The 19,983-nt window shown below is 41.9% G+C and overlaps 1 protein-coding gene across 1 annotated transcript in view; it reads right to left on the reverse strand.

Moving 5' to 3' along the window:
- Positions 1–1,684: 1,684 nt before the first annotated feature.
- The window catches only part of SLC18A2 (solute carrier family 18 member A2), a 138,165-nt gene continuing 119,866 nt past the window's right edge, over positions 1,685–19,983 (reverse strand). Inside the window, exons 13-16 of the mRNA XM_030204747.1 lie at positions 12,845–12,908; positions 10,865–10,984; positions 7,751–7,884; positions 1,685–2,024 (exon numbers count right to left, since the gene is read on the reverse strand). Coding sequence (XP_030060607.1) covers positions 1,920–2,024; positions 7,751–7,884; positions 10,865–10,984; positions 12,845–12,908 — 423 coding nt within the window. The 3' untranslated portion in view covers positions 1,685–1,919. The remainder of the gene's footprint in view (positions 2,025–7,750; positions 7,885–10,864; positions 10,985–12,844; positions 12,909–19,983) is intronic.

The raw sequence follows: 19,983 nt of genomic DNA on the forward strand, positions 1-19,983 counted from the left end.
AATTTTGTCTCTCCTCTGAGGGATATGAACTCCATTGCAGAGCTTAAGTGCATCTGCTAAACGGTATACTTATTACTCAGCCCAGGGCCATCTACTGGTTTCCAAAAGTTATCCCAAAATAAAGTTGATATATTTAAAGAACACTATTTCCTGCGCATTATTTGTCAACAGATCACATATGCTATGGACTTAAGGCTGGTAGTATATTTTTCTTGATTATTCTAAGCATGTATTACTAATCTCAGAAAGGGTGATTTTACTTGTAAAAGGATCTTTTTACTACCGGTGTTTTACAAATCTTGGGAGCAATGGATAAAATCTAGGATGGAAGGAAGCAGTGGCGTTCCTAGGGGGGCGGAAACCCGGGGCGGCGCCCTGCCCCCAGGGTGCAGCACCCCCCCCCCCCCCCCCCGATGCAGCGCGGACGCCCCCCCCCCCGCCAAAGCACCCCCCCCCCCTGGCGAAAGAAACCTCCCCCGGGGTGCACGCCGCTGTGGGGGGTGCCGCAGCGCTGGCTGAGTTGGCACGTTCGCTGCAGCCTGCAGCTCCCTCTGTTCCGGGGCAGAGAGGGAGCTGCAGGCTGCAGCGAACGCGCGAACTCAGCCAACGCTGAGCAGGCGCACGCCGTGGCACCCCCCCAGCGGTGTGCACCCGGGGCGGACCGCCCCCCCCGCCCCCCCCCCCTTGGTATGCCACTGGAAGGAAGTCTAACAAGGAGAAGATGCAACATTCATTTTTTTTTTAATGTGGAAGATGCCTTCTACAGCAATCTGAGCAATTTGAAAACTGTTAAGTACTATAAGCTTGGTGTTTCATAATGAGGAAGTTATCTGTTTGATCTTTAATTTTTGTATAGCCAAAGGAAACCCAATTGTGTTAAGTATATATGGGCAAATTAATTCTGATATACAGTGTGATTGCAGTAGGAATTTTCTGCATGTGGGGTTTATTGGTTCTGGTACAAGCACAGCTATTTGGAGGTGTTAAAAAGAGACGCATGTTGGCTCCACACGTGTTCAGACCTTGTTCTGTTGTTTTATCATCCCTGAAACAAAATGCCTCATCTCTGCCCTCCCCTTATCCTAACTTGCTTCTAGTGCAGTAGGGTGAAAATTTTCTCTGTTCTCCACAGCTTTGAATTTTAGACATATTCACCTTTACAGATTTGAACTCAAGGTGAGTTCCAGTTCAGGTAATGGAGTAATTTCCTTGCCCAAGAAGGCTTACAATCTCTGTTGTACTCAAGGCAATGACCAAGATCACAGGGAATATCAGTGGGATTTTGAAACCTGGCTTCCTGGTTCTCAGCCCACTGTTCTAACCACTAGATTGGGAGGTTTTCAAACCAGTCCTCAGGGCACACCCAGTCAGTTGGGGTTTTCACGATATCCCGATTGAATTCAATATCCTGAAACCCCCAACTGTCTGGGTGTGCCCCAAGGACTGAGTTGAAAACCTTTGCCCTGTTTTATCTTCACACTTGTAAGATTGAGCCCCCTCATGGCAAACGAGTGCACCAGAAAACCTATAACAAAAACTATATAAAGAACTATGAATAGGATATATATTTTTAAAACAAAGTAATAAATGCTGATCTATGTACACATTTACATTACACATGTAATCAAAAAATATATTGTATAATATTTAATAAAATTAAATACAACAAAATAAAGTTTTTCAACACTTCTGTGTTATTAATAAGGCCATTGGCAAGGTGTGTATTGACTTATTTTGTTTTTCTTTAACACATGGGAAACAAAAAAAAACATACCTTTGGTCTCTCTTATGTATTTCACCATATAATTAGGACAACACAACTATTTTTCTGTTTTTGATGAGATGTTTCACAGGAGACACTGGTTTATACAATAAGAGACTTAGTTTGGCGTTAGGAGCAGGTGCTGTGTCTTCTGGTACTATTCATAGCTTTCTAGCCCATCGTCTTCCATGGGATAAGACTGCATGCTGTTCTGTGTATACATTTTCGTTTTGACTGGGCAGCTGTGATCCATGAGAATGGCCTAAAGAGAAGCCAGCAACTGGATTTAGAATTCATCTTAAACTAGAATCATGGGCTGGCTACTTGTGCTTAAATCAAAAGCCATCCTTCAACATGAATAGCTAGCTACTTTGGAAAGTTGAAATAAACAATCTAGACTTTTCAGATTATGTACAGGTGTTATGTATGTATTTGTTTCTGGGTTAGGATACAGTATGAAAGTTTGTCTGTCTCTCCCCCCCCCCCCCCCCCCCCCCAAAAAAAAAAAAAAACCAAACCTCCCAAAAGTTCTTTGACCACTTTATGAATGCCTGTAGTGTGACCTGTCCTTTAATAGCAACACACAACAATGGCAGGTTGAAGATTTTCAAATTTAACTAGTCTCTTATTCTCATGTATAGATGTTATACATTAATCTCAGACTGCTTTGAATTACTTCACTGTTTTTGTCGCCCTCACCTCACCTGGGAGGCTGTTCCATACATTCACCACCATATCTGCAGAGAAATATTTTCTAACTAGTAAGAAATGCCCGTTTCTGGCAAAAATGAAACGGGCGCTAGCAGGGTAATCCCCCCCCCCCCCCCCCCGTCCTCCCTCCCTCCCAAGTTGCAGATACCCCCTCCATGCCTCCGTTCTGAGTTGCACACCTCTCCTCTTCGTCCCTCAGTGACATGGTTGCGAGGGCCGCCCCGCCCTCAACGTCATCGCGTTTTGACGCGAGGGCCGCCCCGCCCTCAACATCATCGTGTTTTGACGCGAGGGCGGAGCTACAGTGACTGGAGCCTGCAGGCCAAACCGGATATCTCGGGCGCCTCAAGTTTCCGGCTTGAGACTTCAAAGTGCCTTTTATATATATAGATATTCTGAATCTTCTCCTGTGATCCTTTGCTCTAGAGCGGCGTTTCCCCAAGTCCAGTCCTGGAGTACCCCTTGCCAGTCAGATTTTCAGGAGCTCCAAACTGAATATGCATGAACTTGATTTGCATACATTGCCTCCATTATATGCAAATCTCTTTCATGCATATTCATTGTGGATATTCTGAAAAACCTGACTGGTAATGGGTGTACTCTAGGACCGGACTTGGAAAACACTGCTCTAGAGCAGAGGTGGGCAGCTGTTGTCCTTGAGGGCCACAAACCAATTGGATTTTCAAGATTTCCAAGATGAATATGCATGAGATCTATTTGTATACAACGGAAGCAGTACATGCAGTGAAAATCAATCTCATGCATTGTCATTGTAGAAGTCTTGAAAACCTGACTGGGTTGTGGCCCTCGAGGACCGTTGTTGCTAACCCTTGCACTAGAGCCTCCTTTCCACTGAAAGAAACTTACTTTCTATTATTTCCATGTTTGGAGTACTAGAAGGTTATGTCCCAGCTTCTGCTGGTTCCTCCTTCAAGAACAGAAAAGATGAAGCAATTTAGCTTTTGAATTTGGCTTACATAAGTACATAAGTATTGCCATACTGGGAAAGACCAAAGGTCCATCAAGCCCAGCATTCTGTTTCCAACAGTGGCCAATCCAGGTCACAAATACCTGGCAAGATCCCCAAAAAGTACAAAACATTTTATACTGCTTATCCCAGAAATAGTGGATTTTCTCCAAATCCATTTAATAATGATCTATGGACTTTTCCTTTAGGAAGCCGTCCACACTTTTTAAAACTCCGCTAAGCTAACCGCCTTTACCACATTCTCTAGCAACAAATTCCAGAGTTTAATTACACGTTGAGTGAAGAAGCATTTTCTCCAATTAGTTTTAAATTTACTACATTGTAGCTTCATCGCATGCCCCCTAGTCCTAGTATTTTTGGAAAGTGTAAACAGACACTTCACATCTACCCGTTCAACTACACTCATTATTTTATAGATCTCTATCATATCTCCCCTCAGCTGCCTTTTCTCCAAGCTGAAGAGCCCTAGCCGCTTTAGCATTTCCTCATAGGGAAGTCGTCCCATCCCCTTTATCATTTTCGTCGCCCTTCTCTGCACCTTTTCTAATTCCACTATATCTTTTTTTGAGATGCGGCAACCAGAATTGAACACAATATTCGAGGTGCGGTCACACCGTGGAGCAATACAAAGGCATTATAACATCCTCATTTTTGTTTTCCATTCCTTTCCTAATAATACTTAACATTCTATTTGCTTTCTTAGCCGCAGCAGCCCACTGAGCAGAAGGTTTCAACGTATCATCAACGACGACACCTAGATCCCTTTCTTGGTCTGTGTCTCCTAACGTGGAACCTTGCATGATGTAGCTATAATTCGGGTTCCTCTTTGCCACATGTATCACTTTGCACTTGCTCACATTAAACGTCATCTGCCGTTTAGATGCCCAGTTTCCCAGTCTCATAAGGTCCTCTTGTAATTTTTCACAATCCTCCCACGATTTAATGACTTTGAATAACTTTGTGTTATCAGCAAATTTAATTACCTCACTAGTTACTCCCATCTCTAGGTCATTTATAAATATGTTAAAAAGCAGTGGCCCCAGCACAGACCCCTGGGGAACCCCACTAACTACCCTATTCCATTGAGAATACTGACCATTTAACCCTACTCTCTGTTTTCTAGCTTTTAACCAGTTTTTAATCCACAATAGAACACTACCTCCTATCCCATGACTTTCCAATTTCCTCTGGAGTCTTTCATGAGGTACTCTGTCAAACGCCTTCTGAAAATCCAGGTAAACAATATCAACCGGCTCACCTTTATCCACATGTTTGTTCACCCCTTCAAAGAAATGTAGTAGATTGGTGAGGCAAGATTTCCCTTCACTAAATCCATGTTGACTTTGTCTCAGTAATCCATGCTTTTGAATATGCTCTGTAATTTTGTTCTTAATAATAGTCTCTACCATTTTGCCTGGCACCAACGTCAGACTCACCTGTCTATAATTTCCCGGATCTCCTCTGGAACCTTTTTTAAAAATCGGCGTTACATTGGCCACCCTCCAATCTTTCGGTACCAAGCTCGATTTTAAGGATAAATTACATATTTGTTAACAATAGCTCCACAAGCTCATTTTTCAGTTCTATCAGTACTCTGGGATAAATACCATCCGGTCCAGGAGATTTGCTACTCTTCAGTTTGTAGAGCTGCCCCATTACATCCTCCAGGTTTACAGAAAATTCATTAAGCTTCTCCAACTCGTCAGCTTCGAATACCATTTCTGACACTGGTATCCCACCCAAATCTTCCTTGGTGAAGACCGAAGCAAAAAATTAATTTAATCTCTCCGCTACGGCTTTGTCTTCCCTGATTGCCCCTTTTACTCCTCGGTCATCTAGCGGTCCAACCGATTCTTTTGCCGGCTTCCTGCTTTTTAATATAGCTAAAAAAAAAAAAAATTACTGTGTTTTTGGCTCCAACGCAATCTTTTTTTCAAAGTCCCTCTTAGCCTTCCTTATCAGCGCTTTGCATTTGACTTGACATTCCTTATGCTGTTTCTTATTATTTTCAGTTGGTTCCTCCTTCCATTTTCTGAAGGAATTTCTTTTAGCTCTAATAGCTGTCTTCACCTCACTTTTTAACCATGCCGGCTGTCGTTTGGTCTTCCGTCCTTTTTTAATATGCGGAATATATTTGGCCTAGGCTTCCAAGATGGTGTTTTTGAACAGCATCCATGCCTGATGTAAATTTTTGACCCTCTCAGTCGCTCCTCTAAGTTTTTTTTTCACCATTCTTTTCATTTTATCATAGTCTCCTTTTTTAAAGTTAAACGCTAATGTATTTGATTTCCTGTATATACTTCAAAGCTAATATCAAATCCGATCATATTATGATCACTGTTATCAAGCGGCCCCAGCACCATTACCTCACGCACCAGATCATGTGCTCCACTAAGGACTAGGTCTAGAATTTTTCCTTCTCTCATCGGCTCCTGTACCAGCTGCTCCATCAAGCTGTTCTTGATTTCATCAAGGAATTTTACCTCCCTAGCGTGCCCCGATGTTACATTTACCCAGTCAATATTGGGGTAATTGAAATCACCCATTATTATTGTGTTGCCCAGTTTGCGTCCCTAATTTCCTTTAACATTTCTGCATCTGTCTGTTCATCCAGTACACTCCTATCACTATTCTTTTCCCCTTTACACATGGAATTTCAATCAACAGTGATTCCAAGAAGTGTTTTGTTTCCTGCAGCATTTTCAATCTGTTTGATTCAAGGCTCTCATTAATATACAATGCTACCCCTCCACCAATTCGATCCACCCTATCACTACAATATACAGTAATTTGTACCCCAGTATGACAGTGTCCCACTGGTTATCCTCCTTCCACCAGCTCTCAGAGATGCCTATTATGTCTAATTTTTCATTTAGTGCAATATATTCTAACTCTCTCATCTTATTTCTTAGGCTCCTGGCATTCGCATATAGACATTTCAAAGTATGTTTTTTGTTCCTATTTACATCATGCTTAGTACTTGACAGTATTAATTTGCAATCTTTTGTCTGATTTTTATTTAAGGACACCTGATCTACTAAGGTCTCTTTTGCAACCTCACTATCAGGATACCCTATCTTCTCTGTTTTGGTGATATCTTTGAAAGATACCTTATCCCGAACCATGCGCTTTTGAGCGACTGTCAGCCTTCCCCCTGTTTCTAGTTTAAAAGCTGCTGTATCTCCTTTTTAAATGCCGATGCCAGCAGCCTGGTCCCACCCTGGTTAAGGTGGAGCCCATCCTTTTGGAATAGGCTCTCCCTGCACCATCGTCTCATTCACGCATTGAGACTTTGGAGCTCTGCCTGTCATTTGGGCCCTGCGCATGGAATGGGTAGCATTTCAGAAAATGCTACCCTAGAGGATCTGGATTTGAGCTTTCTACCTAAGAGCCTAAATTTGGCTTCCAGAACCTCTCTCTCACACTTTCCTATGTACCACGACAGCCAGCTCCTCCCCAGCACTATCTAAAATCCTATCTAGGTGACGTGTGAGGTCCGCCACCTTCGCACCAGGCAGGCATGTCATCAGGTGATCCTCAGGTCCACCCAGCTATCTATTTGCCTAATGATCAAATTACCAACTACAGCAGCTGCCCTAACCTTTTCCTCCCGGGCAGTACTTGGAGACATATCCTTTTGTGTGAGAGGATAGTACATCCCCTGGTGGACAGGTCCTGGCTACAGGAGTACTTCCTACTTCACCAGGGTGATGCTCTCCTTCTAGGAGACCTCCCTCCTCCAAGATAGCACAGGGGCTACCAGACTGGAGGTGGGACTTCTCTACAACATTCCTGTAGGTCTCCTCTATGTACCTCTCTGTCTCCATCAGCTCCACCAAGTCTGCTACTCTGATCTCAAGAGAACGGACACGTTCTCTGAGAGCTAGGAGTTCTTTGTATCAGGCACACACATAACATAGTAGGTGACGGCAGAAAAAGACCTGTACGGTCCAGCTAGTCTGCCCAACATTTTCATTTAGTGCAATATATTCCAGCTCTCCCATCTTATTTCTTAGGCTTCTGGCATGCACATGTAGGCATTTCAAACTATGTTGTTCCTATTTACATTATCATGCTCAGTACTTGACAGTATTAATTTGTAGTCTCTTGTCTGATTTTTTTTTTAAGGACACCTGATCTACTATGCTGCCGATATGACATCTCACCAACTGGGAGATAATCCTACATGTGACACTCAATGCAAAAGACTGTTAGCACCCCTCTCGCTGCTGGACTGCTGACTCCATCTTAGTGTTTTTGAGTTTTTCAATAATTTAAAACTTGCTTACCATTTTTTCTTCTTTGGCTGGGGGACTCCGAAGGAACAAGCACAAAGGAGCAAAAAGGATATTTATGATTCCGATAATTGTCATTAGCCAGGGAAACCCAATGGCTTTTGCTATTGCACCACCAATTGAAGGACCTACAGACCAAAGAATACACAGATTGCTGGATGTTCAGTAAGTGATTAAAAATGCAACACAACAGCCAGATCAACTACTAGAGATGGGCAAAATCTAGGCATGTGCACAGGCAAGGTTATAACGGTTCCAGATAGTTTCAACTGTAATCTATGACAGAGAGCTCCAGTTTTTCAAACAGCGGTCCATTCTAAAGTAAAGTTTATTCAAACATCATAAAATGAGTCTAATAGAGGTCCTTTTATTAAGTTGTGGTAAGCACTAGGCCACACTTACTGCTGCTTAAAATGGTGTATCTTGGGATGCACTCGGATGGCCTGCAGTAAATGCCCAATCTTTGTTGGTTGTGGAGGAGTAGCCTAATGGTTAGTGCAGCGGGTTCAATTCCCATTGCAACTGTTTGTGACTGGGCAAATCACTTAACCCTCCATTGCCCTAGGTACAAAAACTTAGATTGTGTGCCCTATTGTGATAGAGAAAGTACCTATAATGTGTACAGGGCTGTGTCCATCTAGTAGATGTATAATTGATTAGTAGTAGTTCTATTTCTCATCAGTACGTATTGTTAGATTTAAAGGATTATTGTCCACTTCTAGTTCTTATAAGGTAGTATCATTTAAGTGGAGGAGTAGCCTGGTGGTTAGTGCAGCGAGCTTTGATCTTGGTGAACTGGGTTCAGTTCCCACTGCAGCTCCTTGTGACTCTGGGCAACTCAATTAACCCTCCATTTCCCCAGGTACAAAATAAGTACCTATAAATAATATGTAAACCGCTTAAACACAGGCAGATTATCAAGTCCCATCCTCCTCTTCTGCAGGGACTCACCCACTGCATACCACAGTCTGTCCCCTGGGCAGGCAGGACTGTTCCACCACGGTTCAAGGGCTCACTCATCCTGAAACGTGACATCTATCCTGATAATAATGGATCTGTCTGGGCCTTCTCTGAACCAAAGTCCTGAAGCTGACAGTTTAGTCTAAAAAGCATAGCCTCTGTGTGACCCTGAGGCACATAAGCTCTTATGACAAGCTTTGCAGATATAGGAACATGAGGCAATTTTCCGTGGAAGATGTTTACTGAAGTTATATGGTTAGCGTTTTGCTGTTTCGATGTCTGGTAAGATAAAAGTTTGCTGGCGAAATGGACTCTGGTGAAGCAAGTGGAAAATTCTAATCGGTAGGATGTTGCTTTGGACCTCCCTAATAATGTTGATCAGATGTTGAAACCATTGTTTAGCAATATTGGGGCCGGACTAATGCTAGCAAAACTGTTAGAACTTTATCTGGATAGAAAAGTATATAACCAGAGAGTCAGCTGGTCTTAGTCGGAGATGTGCTTAGAGATTGAACCTGTATGCATCCTGTGTATCTCCCATGAGAAAAGCATTATAGACCCTACTATTATACACAGTCTGTTTTTCTAACCTGGTAAGTGAATAAAATCAGTATTTTCTCATCATTGTGTGGTATCCAATTGTTCTCTTCCTAACCATGTGAATGTGTGGAACATTCCTCTAGGTTGGGAAGGGCAAAATAATTAAACAATCCAATGAGTGTGGGTTAATGGGCATGAGAGAATATTCATTTGGAGCCAGGGCTACTGTGAGGGCCCTCTGTGGTCAGTGTACTGTCCTCCTTGATCACTCCTTTGTCAGATCTGTGCTTGGTGTAGGGGTTAGGGCTGTGATACCTGCCTATAATAGCTGTGATTTTGATTTCCACTGTAGGTGTTTGTGGTAACTCTTTCTCAATGAATAGTTAAGCTGCGGAGCTCTTCGCCAGAGAATCTGGTAACAGCGGTTAGCGTTTCTGGGTTTAAAAAAGGTTTGGACAAGTTCCTGGAGGAAAAGTCCATAGTCTGCTATTGAGGCAGGCATGGGGAAGCCACTGCTTGCCCTGGGATTGGGATTCTGGAACCATGCTACTAATTGGGTTTTGCCAGGCATTTGTGACCTGGATTGGCCACTGTTGGAAACAGGATACTGGGCTAGATGGACCATTGGTCTGATCCAGTATAGCTGCTATTATGTTAATCAGCTGACTGCGCGCTAAAAATATATATATATTTTGTGTGTGTGCCAAGGGAATGTATCTGGGGACAGAGTGGTCATTTGTGCACTAATCAGCACAGCTACACTACTATGTACTAACTTATTAGTGTAGGATTACTGCATGAGCCATTACCACCTACCAAATAGATGTTGGTAACTGCTAATGCGGTAACTTTAAATGTCTGCTCACTAATGGTGACATTAGCGCATGGCTATTACTGTAAAAAAAAAAATGGAAAATATGCAAGCAGTAAACGATGGCCTTAGCAAGTGGGGGAAAACCCGCATAAGGGTGTGCTAAGGACTCTATACTGCAGCCTAGTGAAAGGACCCCATAATCTTGTAAAGGGGGGTTAATTGGTGTGTTTATAAAATAGGCACAACTAAGTCCTCTTTTAGGATTTTTGTAGGTGCCCCATTTGCTTTGTATTAAGATTTTATGTGCTATCTTTATTAAGTTTTATTGCTTTGCATGTGCACTGCATAGAAAATGATCTTATCTATGGAAAGGTGACATATTAAAATTTCAACTTAAATTATTATTATTTTTATTATTATTTATTGCACTTGTATCCCACATTTTCCCACCTATTTGCAGGCTCAGTGTGGCTTACAAAGACCTGTTATGGCATCGCCATTTCAGGGTACAAAAGATACAATTGGTGTTACAAAGATATTAAGGATTACAAGTCGATATAATCAGCAGTTATATAGAAAGACAGAATAAGGGTGGAGTGTTGAAAAGTTGTAGTTAGTTATGGATTTTCGTGGTAGGCTTTGTTGAAGAGATATATAAATAACATTTTACAGAATTTTACAATTATGTATTGGTAGATATATCAATGATATCCTTCACTGATGAAATTTCACAACAATAGTAACTGTATTTCTTTAGATGAAGGACAAGTGATGAGACAGGAATCGTTTTTTACCTATTGCGTAGCCCAAACAAAAGGCCACATCTGCGATTGCATAGACACTGCCATAGACCGAAACGTGCCGCAGGTCCACCAGGTAACCCATGATTGGCATCATGGACGAATCTACCATACCTGTTGAAAAAGAGAATTCACTCTCAGATACCAACCTTCCTTTGTCAACACACTTTAATCTCAAGCTTCTGGTACTTAACAGTGGTTACACTGACCTGCCTGCATCAAAGCATGGTCAAAGAAAACATCCTACCATGCCATCCAGTGGTTACTGTTACTTGCCCTTGGTGATTGCTATGATCCACCAGTGTTATTTAGTAAATACACTAATCTACCATCCGTGTCATGGTGAAGCCTGGATTTATGAATAGATCTAGGGTGGCAAAGTTTTTGCTTCCAGACCTCTGATTCTATTCTACTCCTTCTTTTCCCCTGCCCGTGGGTTTCCAATGGCCTGATCAGCCCGTAATCTTAGGCACCACTGTGGCCTTGCCCCATCTGGGCTTCCCTTTGAGAGGCGAGACCTATGAGCATTTCCTAACTTCTGTTCACAGTGCAACTGAGTCCTGCTATGTTTCTCCAATTCTGTGTACTTTTCACAGATTTCTAATGTGGGCTCAAATTAGATTTAAGCTTTTTTGCTTCATCTTTAAGACTTGTTCCAGCTTACACGTCTGTTGGTTGATCCTGTGTTATTGTTTTTTTTTAATAACAGAGTAATATGGTCCTAGAACAATGCATGTATTTATTTTCCACCTATCAAAGACATTCAATTAAAAAAAAAAGTTTTAAGGGATCATTTGGTTATGCAACAGTGGTGGAAAGGAATCATTTGCCTATTGAACCAAGGTGTCTGTCAAATGATAGTTCCTTCCAAAAAGCATTCAAAACATATCATTTTATGAAATTTGTAGGAACAGATTGAAGGTTGATAACTGGGTTTGTTATATAGTGAAACTCATTGTTTGAACTAGTTTTTATATTATAATTAGTAAATTTTGTAGGAGATTATGTCAATCCTAGATATGACTGGTTTCTTACACTATAATCTGCTCTGAACTGGAAAGGGGTATGGTGGAATATAGGACTTAGATAACCTATAATAATAGAACATGCTTGAAGGTGATGAGGAGGAAACGTCAAGATGTTCATGGGGCAGGAACGGAATTGGAGAACAACTGACAGGAAATGGGAATTAAGGGGCCAAATTACTAAGCCGCGTAGACATACGTGCGCCAATTCAAAACTACCGCCCGGACAGTAATTTCATTTTTTAGGCATGGCCAGTACACATGCTGGAAAATATTTTATTTTCTGGCGCACGGGGCTAACCGGGAAGTAATCGGCATTGTACATGTGCTGATGGTTACCGCCCGATTAATGCGTGAGACCTTACCACTAAGTGAATGGGTGGCGGTAAGGTCTCAGGCCCAAAATGGACGTGTGCCAATTTTCATTTTGCCACACATTCATTTTCAGCCAACCCCCCCCCCCCCTAAAAAAAATGCCTTTTTTTGCAGGCGCTCTGAAAAATGGACCTTTACGAGTCCAGTACATGCATCTACAACAGCGCAGGCACCTTAGTAAAAGACCCGCTAAGTGATCAAATCTGAGGTCCTGCTCTCTGCTGCCTCTTTAGCATGCCTCCATTTCATAAAGAACAAGACCCTGCTTGCTCTGGTCATGCAAGCTTGTATTGGTGTCTTGGGTTGTTATGTTCCTAAGCTAGCATTAGCAGAACCCAATGATGTCAGTTTAGTACAGGACCCATATACATAGAGGCATATTTTCAAAGCACTTAGCCTCCCAAAGTTCCATAGAAACCTATGGAACTTAGCCTCCCAAAGTGCTTTGAAAATATGCCTCATAGTGTCATTAAGGCAGAAATCACAATGAAAATCTCCAATAGATTCCAATGCCAAAATTTCACAAGACTCGTAGAACTGGGCCACCTTCTACTGAATCCAATTCATTACTTACCAATGGCAAATCCAACTCCAAAATTTGGTGCTATGAGACCATAAATATTTCTTGCAAATGGTACCTACAGTGACATTAAAAGAATATCATATTAGGAAATGCTACAAATGTGTATCTTAAATGAACTTCACAAATCATAAGAGATTTTTCTTTCACTCAAACGATTGTTTTACCTGAGCATGAAGAATGAACATGGAAATTGTGTAATAAATTACTTAATTCTGGCTTTTACAAGAAGCTGCAGGCCTACCTTAGTCATTCTTCCATTTTATTTGGCAGAACAGGAAAGTTTTGCAGGCCTTAATTAGTGTGTGTCTCAATAGATTCTTCTTTGTATTCATAATAGATGACGGCAGAGAAAGACCTGAACGGTCCATCCAGTCTGCCCATCAAGATACACTCATATGTGCTACTTTATGTGTATACCTGACCTTGGTTTGTATCTGCTATTTTCAGGGCACAGACCACAGAAGTCTGCCCAGCACTAGTCCTGCCTCCCAACCACTAGCCCCGCCTCCCACCACCGGCTCTGCCACCCAATCTCCGCTAAGCTGTAACACCTCTAATCATGTTAAAAAGTTGACTCCTTTGTCCACAGAGGAGATGGTCGAGGTGGTTTGTGGAGTAGCAGCTCTGGGAGAGGCTAGGTACACAGTGTTTATAGTGGCTGAAAAATTGGTGATCTGGTCTGTTACAGGATGGCATTTGTTATATATTTTTTCCATTTAATATAAGTTGTGCAACATTCGCAAAGGACTGGATATTTAGTAGCTGGGCCTCTTATAAAAACATGACATAAGAATTGCCATACTGGGTCAGACCAAAGGTTCATCAATCCCAGTAACCTGCTTCCAATAGAAGCCAGTCCAGGATACAAGTACTTGGCAAAATCCAGAAAGTAGGATTCCATGCTACCTGCCCCAGGGATAAGCAGTAGCCTTCCTCTGTCTATATTAGTAACAGTTTATGGATTTTTCTCCAGGAACTTGTCCAAACCATTTTTAAACCCCCAAATAAGCTAATTTCTTTTACTACAACCTCTAGCAACAAATTTCAGTGGTTAACTATATTTTTTCCTATGTCCTTTGTCATGTAACTCCATCATGGAGTGTCCTCCAGCCTTTGTACTTTTTGAAAGAGTAAACAATCGATTCATATTTACCCATTCTGTTCCACTCAGGATTTTGTAGACCCTATCATAACCCCCCTCAGCTGTATCTTCTCCAAGCTGTAGAGCCCTAACCTCTTAATCCTTTCCTCATATGAGAGAGTTGTTCCATCCCCTTAATCATTATGGTTGCCCTTCTTTGTATCTTTTCTAATTCAGCTATATCTTTTTTGAGACGTGGTGACCAGAATTGCACGCAATACTCAAGGTGAAGTTACATCATGGAATGATATGGGGGCATTATAGTAGTTTTTGCTTTATTTTCTATTTCTTTCCTAGTAATTCCTGACATTTTGTTTGTTTGGCTGCCGCCACACACTGAGCAGAAGATTTCAACCTATTATCCACAATGACACCTAGATCCTTTATTTTTTTTTTTTTTTTGGGGTGGTGACTCCTAATGAGGAGCCTAGTATCAAGTAGCTATAATTTGGATTATTCTTCCCATTGTGCATGACTTTGTACTTGTCCACATTAAATTTCATCTGTCATTTTGATGCCCAGTCATCCAATTTCCTAAGGTCCTTAACCACTTGGAATAGTTTTGTGTAATCTGCAAATTTAATCATCTCACTCATCGTTCCCATTTCCAGATCATTTATAAATATGCTGAAAAGCACTGGTCCCAGTACATATCCTTGTGGCATTCAACTATTCTCATTCCTCCACTGAAAGACTTGTCCATTTAACCCCACTCACTGTCTTCTATCTTTTATCCAGTTCCCAATCCACAACAGAATATTGCTTCCTATCCCATGGCTTTTTAATTTTCTCAGGAGTCTCTCAGGGACTTTGCAAAAGCTTTCTGAAATCAAGGTATACTACATCAACTGGCTCTCCTTTATCCATATACATTCACTCTGCTGGTCCCCAGTACCTCTCCACTCTTGTCTCCCCCTACGTTCCCTCTCAAGTACTCCGTTCTGTTGATAAATCTCTCTGATCCATCCCTTTCTCCTCTACTGCTAATTCAAGACTCCGTTCCTTTTATCTCGCTGCACCTCACGCCTGGAATAGACTTCCCGAACCTGTATGTCTAGCCCCGTCTTTAGCCTTTTTCAAGCCCAAACTCAAAACCCACCTCTTTACCACTGCTTTTGACTCCTAACTCACTTACCCTGTCCTTTATCCTCACCTCTTTATTCCCTTACCCTTAATTGTCCTGTCTGTTTACCTGTCTTCTAGAATGTAAGCTCTTTGAGCAGGGACTGTCTTCTGTGTATGGTGTACAGCACTGCGTATGCCTTGTAGCACTATAGAAATGATAAGTAGATAGATACTTATTCCCACCTTCAAAAAAGTACTACTACTACTATAAATCATTTCTACACCGCTACCAGTCGTACGCAACGCTTCACAATTGAACATGAAGAAAAGACAGTCCCTGCTCAAAAGAGCTTACAATCTAAATCAGGACAGACAGACAGTACCAATAAGGACAAGGAAGTAGCAAATTGGTGAGGTAAGACTTCCCAAGGCTGAATGCATGTTGTCTCTGCCCCATTAAACCATATTCGTATATATGTTCAGTAATTTAGTTCTTAATAATAGTTTCAACAATTTTACCTGGATGGACCGATCAGGTCTTTATCTGCCATCACTTTCTATGTTACTGCGTTACCTGGCACTGACATCAGGTCACTGGTCTGGAGTTTCCCAGATCACCCCATAGCCCTTTATAAAAATATGGCATTACATTGGCCACCTTGTCTTCAAGTACCATAGACAATTACAAACAATAATACAGGACAGAGAAGGAAGGGGGGGGGGGAAGGGGGCCAGGGGCAGGACCTCATTAAAGCTCAATGCAAAGAACTCATTTGGCCCCTTTTACTCCTTAATGATGTAACAGTCCCACGGCCTCCTTCACAGGCTTTCTGCTTCTAATATACCTGAAAAAGATTTTATGATGAGTTGTTGCCTCTACTGCAAGCTTCTTTTCAAATTCTTTTTTAGCCTTCCCTGTCAACGCTTTGCATCAAACTTGCCAGTTTTTATGCTGTTTCCTGTCTTCTTTGGATCCTTTTTCAATGTTTTGAAATATGTTCTTTCAGCTCTAATAGCTTCTTCTACCTCACCTTTTGACCATGCCAGCTGTTGTCTGCCATTCTTTCCACCTTTTTCTAATACATGGAATATATCTGTTCTGGACTTCCAAGATGGCATTTTTAAGCTACTCCTTTTGGCCTTTTTTTTTTAGAAAACATTTTACTAATGTTATCTTAGTTGCCCTTTCAAGTGTTTAAATGCTATCACAGCAGATTTACTTAGTTTTTTTTTTCACTTCTGTTACTAACTCAAATATGCATTTGTATCCCACATTTTCCCACCTCTTTGCAGGCTCAATGTGGCTTACAATACATCATGGATAGTGGAAATATAATAGAAAAATAGGCATTTAGTGTTACAGAAAAATTTTGGTAACATGATAATGATAAGACATGATAGTAGTATGATAAGCAGATATTGTAAGACATTTCTAACTATGTGTGGAGGATTTATGTATATTCACATTGGTTGATCTTTGTGGTAAGCCTTGCTGAAGAGATGGGTCTTCAGTAGTTTGCGGAAGTTCATTAGTTCGTAGGTCATTTTTAAGTTGCGCGGCAGTGCGTTCCATAACTGTGTGCTTAAGTAGGTGAAGTTTGATGCGTGCATTACTTTGTATTTTAGACCTTTGCAGTTAGGGAAGTGCAGATCAAGGAATGTGCGGGATGATCTTTTGGCATTCCTGGGTGGTAAGTCTATCAGGTTTGACATGTAGGCTGGTGAATCTCCATGAATGATTTTGTGAACTAGGGAACAAATTTTGAACGTGATGCGTACTTTGAGTGGCAGTGTAGTTTTTATCGAAGGGGCTTGGCACTTTCATATTTTGTTTTGCCGAATATGAGTCTAGCTGCAGTGTTCTGGGCTGTCTGAAGTTTCTTGATTATTTGCTCTTTACAGCTGGCATAGAGTGCGTTGCAGTAATCTAGATGACTGAGCACCATTGATTGTACAAGATTATGAGTGAAAAAATGTTTCCTCAGTTCATTTTAAAAGAGGTATCATGTAACTTCCTTGAGTGTGCCCCTAGTGTTGTATGTTTTGAAAGAGTAAAAAATGAATTTACGTTTGTTTACCTGTTCTACACCACTATCATATTGCCCCCCCACCCCCAAGCTGTCTCTTTTCCAAGCTGAAGGATCCTAACCTCTTAAGCCTTTCCTCATTTGAAATGAGTTCCATCCCCTTTATCCTTTTGGTCGCCCTTCTTTGAACCTTTTCAAATTCCACTGTATCCTTTTTTTTTAAGATATGGCAACCAGACTCTTGCACACAATACTCAAGGTATGGTCGTACTATGGAGTGATACAGAGGCATTATTATATTCTTTGTCTTATTTTCTATCCCTTTCCTAATAATTTTTAACTTTGTTTGCTTTTTTGGGTGCCACCACATACTGGGTGGGAGTATAGAATACAATATTAGTGTTAGGAAAAGAAGGAACATTATCACTACTACTACTACTACTTATTTCTATAGCGCTAGTAGATGTACGCAGCGTTGTACACTTGAACATGAAGAGACAGTCCCTGCTCAACAGAGCTTACAATCTAATTAGGACAGACAAACAGGACAAATAAGAGATAAGGGAATATTAAAGTGAGGATGATAAAATAAGGTTCTCCGAGGACAAGCAGGCTGCTTGTTCTCACTGATGGGTGACGTCCACGGCAGCCCCTCCAATCGGAACTTCACTAGCAAAGGCCTTTGCTAGTCCTCGCGCACCGCGCATGCACGGCCATCTTCCCGCCCGAACCGGCTCGTGTTCGTCAGTCTTCTTTTGTCCGCGCTCGGGACGGTCGTGTTTTGCCGCCGTTTCGCGCCCTCAAGTTGAACAAGTGAATAAGGGTTAGGAGTTAAAAGCAGCATCAATAAGGCGGGCTTTTAGCTTAGATTTGAAGACGGCCAGAGATGGAGCTTGATGTACCGGCTCAGGAAGTCTATTCCAGGCATATAGTGCAGCAACATAAAAGGAACAGAGTCTGGAGTTAGCAGTGGAGGAGAAGGGTGCAAATGAGAGAGATTTACCCAGTGAATGGAGTTCCCGGGGAGGAGTGTAGGGAGATATGAGAGTGGAGAGGTACTGAGGAGCTGCAGAGTGAATGCACTTATATGTCAATAAGAGTAGTTTAAACTGTATGCGAAAATGGATAGGGAGCCAGTGAAGTGACTTGAGGAGAGGGCTAATATGAGCATAACGACACTGGCGGAATGTAAGTCATGCAGTAGAATTTCGAACAGATTGAAGAGTAGAGAGATGGCTAAGTGGGAGACCTGTGAGAAGCAAGTTGCAATAGTCTAAGCGAGAGGTGATAAGAGTGTGGATGAGGGTTCTGGTAGTGTGCTCAGAAAGGAAAGGGCAAATTTTGATATTATTATAGAGAAAGGAACGACAGGTTTTCGCAGTCTGCTGAATATGTGCAGAGAAAGAGAGGGAGGAGTCGAAGATGATCCCAAGGTTACGAGCTGATGAGACAGGAAGGATGAGAGTGTTATCCACAGAAATTATCAAAGCATATCAGAAAAAAAAAACATTTCCCTGGTGCTACTGGCAACTGGAAAAGCAATCCAGATAAATGGCTTGAACCATTAATATACTAGACATGGATAGAACAGAGTTATAAGAGGCAACTTCTGAAGAACTGGAAGTCTTTTGTAGTTTGAGAGGGGCTTTACTGACTGTCCCAGGAGAAGAGGAAAGCCCTCCAAAGGGTATGATTTTATGGGAGCCAAGACTAATAACATTGTAAGTGTTTTTTTTCTGGATTGGATGACTTTATTGCTGCAACTTAGATGTGAAGTTCTGTTTGGTTTGATGCGGAAAATTGTGGTATATCAGAGATTATCGAGCATTAGACTGTTGATCTATAGTAACATAGTAACATAGTAGATGATGGCAGAAAAAGACCTGCACGGTCCATCCAGTCTGCCCAACAAGATAACTCATATTTGCTGCTTTTTGTGTATACCCTACTTTGATTTGTACCTGTGCTCTTCAGGGCACAGACCGTATAAGTCTGCCCAGCAGTATCCTCACCTCCCAACCACCAGCCCCTCCTCCCAACCACCGGCTCTGGCACAGACCGTATAAGTCTGCCCAGCACTATCCCTGCCTCCCAACCACCAGTCCCCGCTGCCCACCACCGGCTCTGGCACAGACCGTATAAGTCTGCCCAGCACTATCCCCGCCTCCCAACCACCAGCCCCGCCTCCCGATCTTGACTAAGCTCCTGAGGATCCATTCCTTTGGCACAGGATTCCTTTATGCTTATCCCACGCATGTTTGAATTCCATTACCGTTTTCATTTCCACCACCTCCCGCGGGAGGGCATTCCAAGCATCCACTACTCTCTCCGTGAAAAAATACTTCCTGACATTTTTCTTGAGTCTGCCCCCCTTTAATCTCATTTCATGTCCTCTCGTTCTACCACCTTCCCATCTCTGGAAAAGGTTCATTTGCGGATTAATACCTTTCAAATATTTGAACGTCTGTATCATATCACCCCTGTTTCTCCTTTGTTATAATACTTGTACTTGTCAGTGAACCTTGATGCTGGATGTTCTTTGTTAAAATTGCAATAAACATGAAAGCTACAAAACTAAAAGAGGGGGAGAGAGAAATTGGGCAAGACTGGATAGCTGGGGATGTAGCAGCCAAAATGATTGATGCTAAACGCTCCCTGGACACAGTCAAAGAGTTTCCTCAATATTGGGGGTGCTCAAGCACCCACAGAGCTGGAACAGATCAGTGTTGGAGTTGATTATAGTAGAAGAGGTGAAGAAGAAGAGAAAAAGAAATGACACATGGACAGGGAAATCCTTGGAAAGAGAGTTGAAAGAAAACAGGAAAGCAGTATCCAGAGACTGGGACCCTCACAATTAGAAAAATTAAATGGCCAGACAGCAAAGGTAGAAAAAATAA

Source organism: Microcaecilia unicolor, chromosome 5 (genome assembly GCF_901765095.1).
Source record: "Microcaecilia unicolor chromosome 5, aMicUni1.1, whole genome shotgun sequence".
NCBI lineage: Eukaryota > Metazoa > Chordata > Amphibia > Gymnophiona > Siphonopidae > Microcaecilia > Microcaecilia unicolor.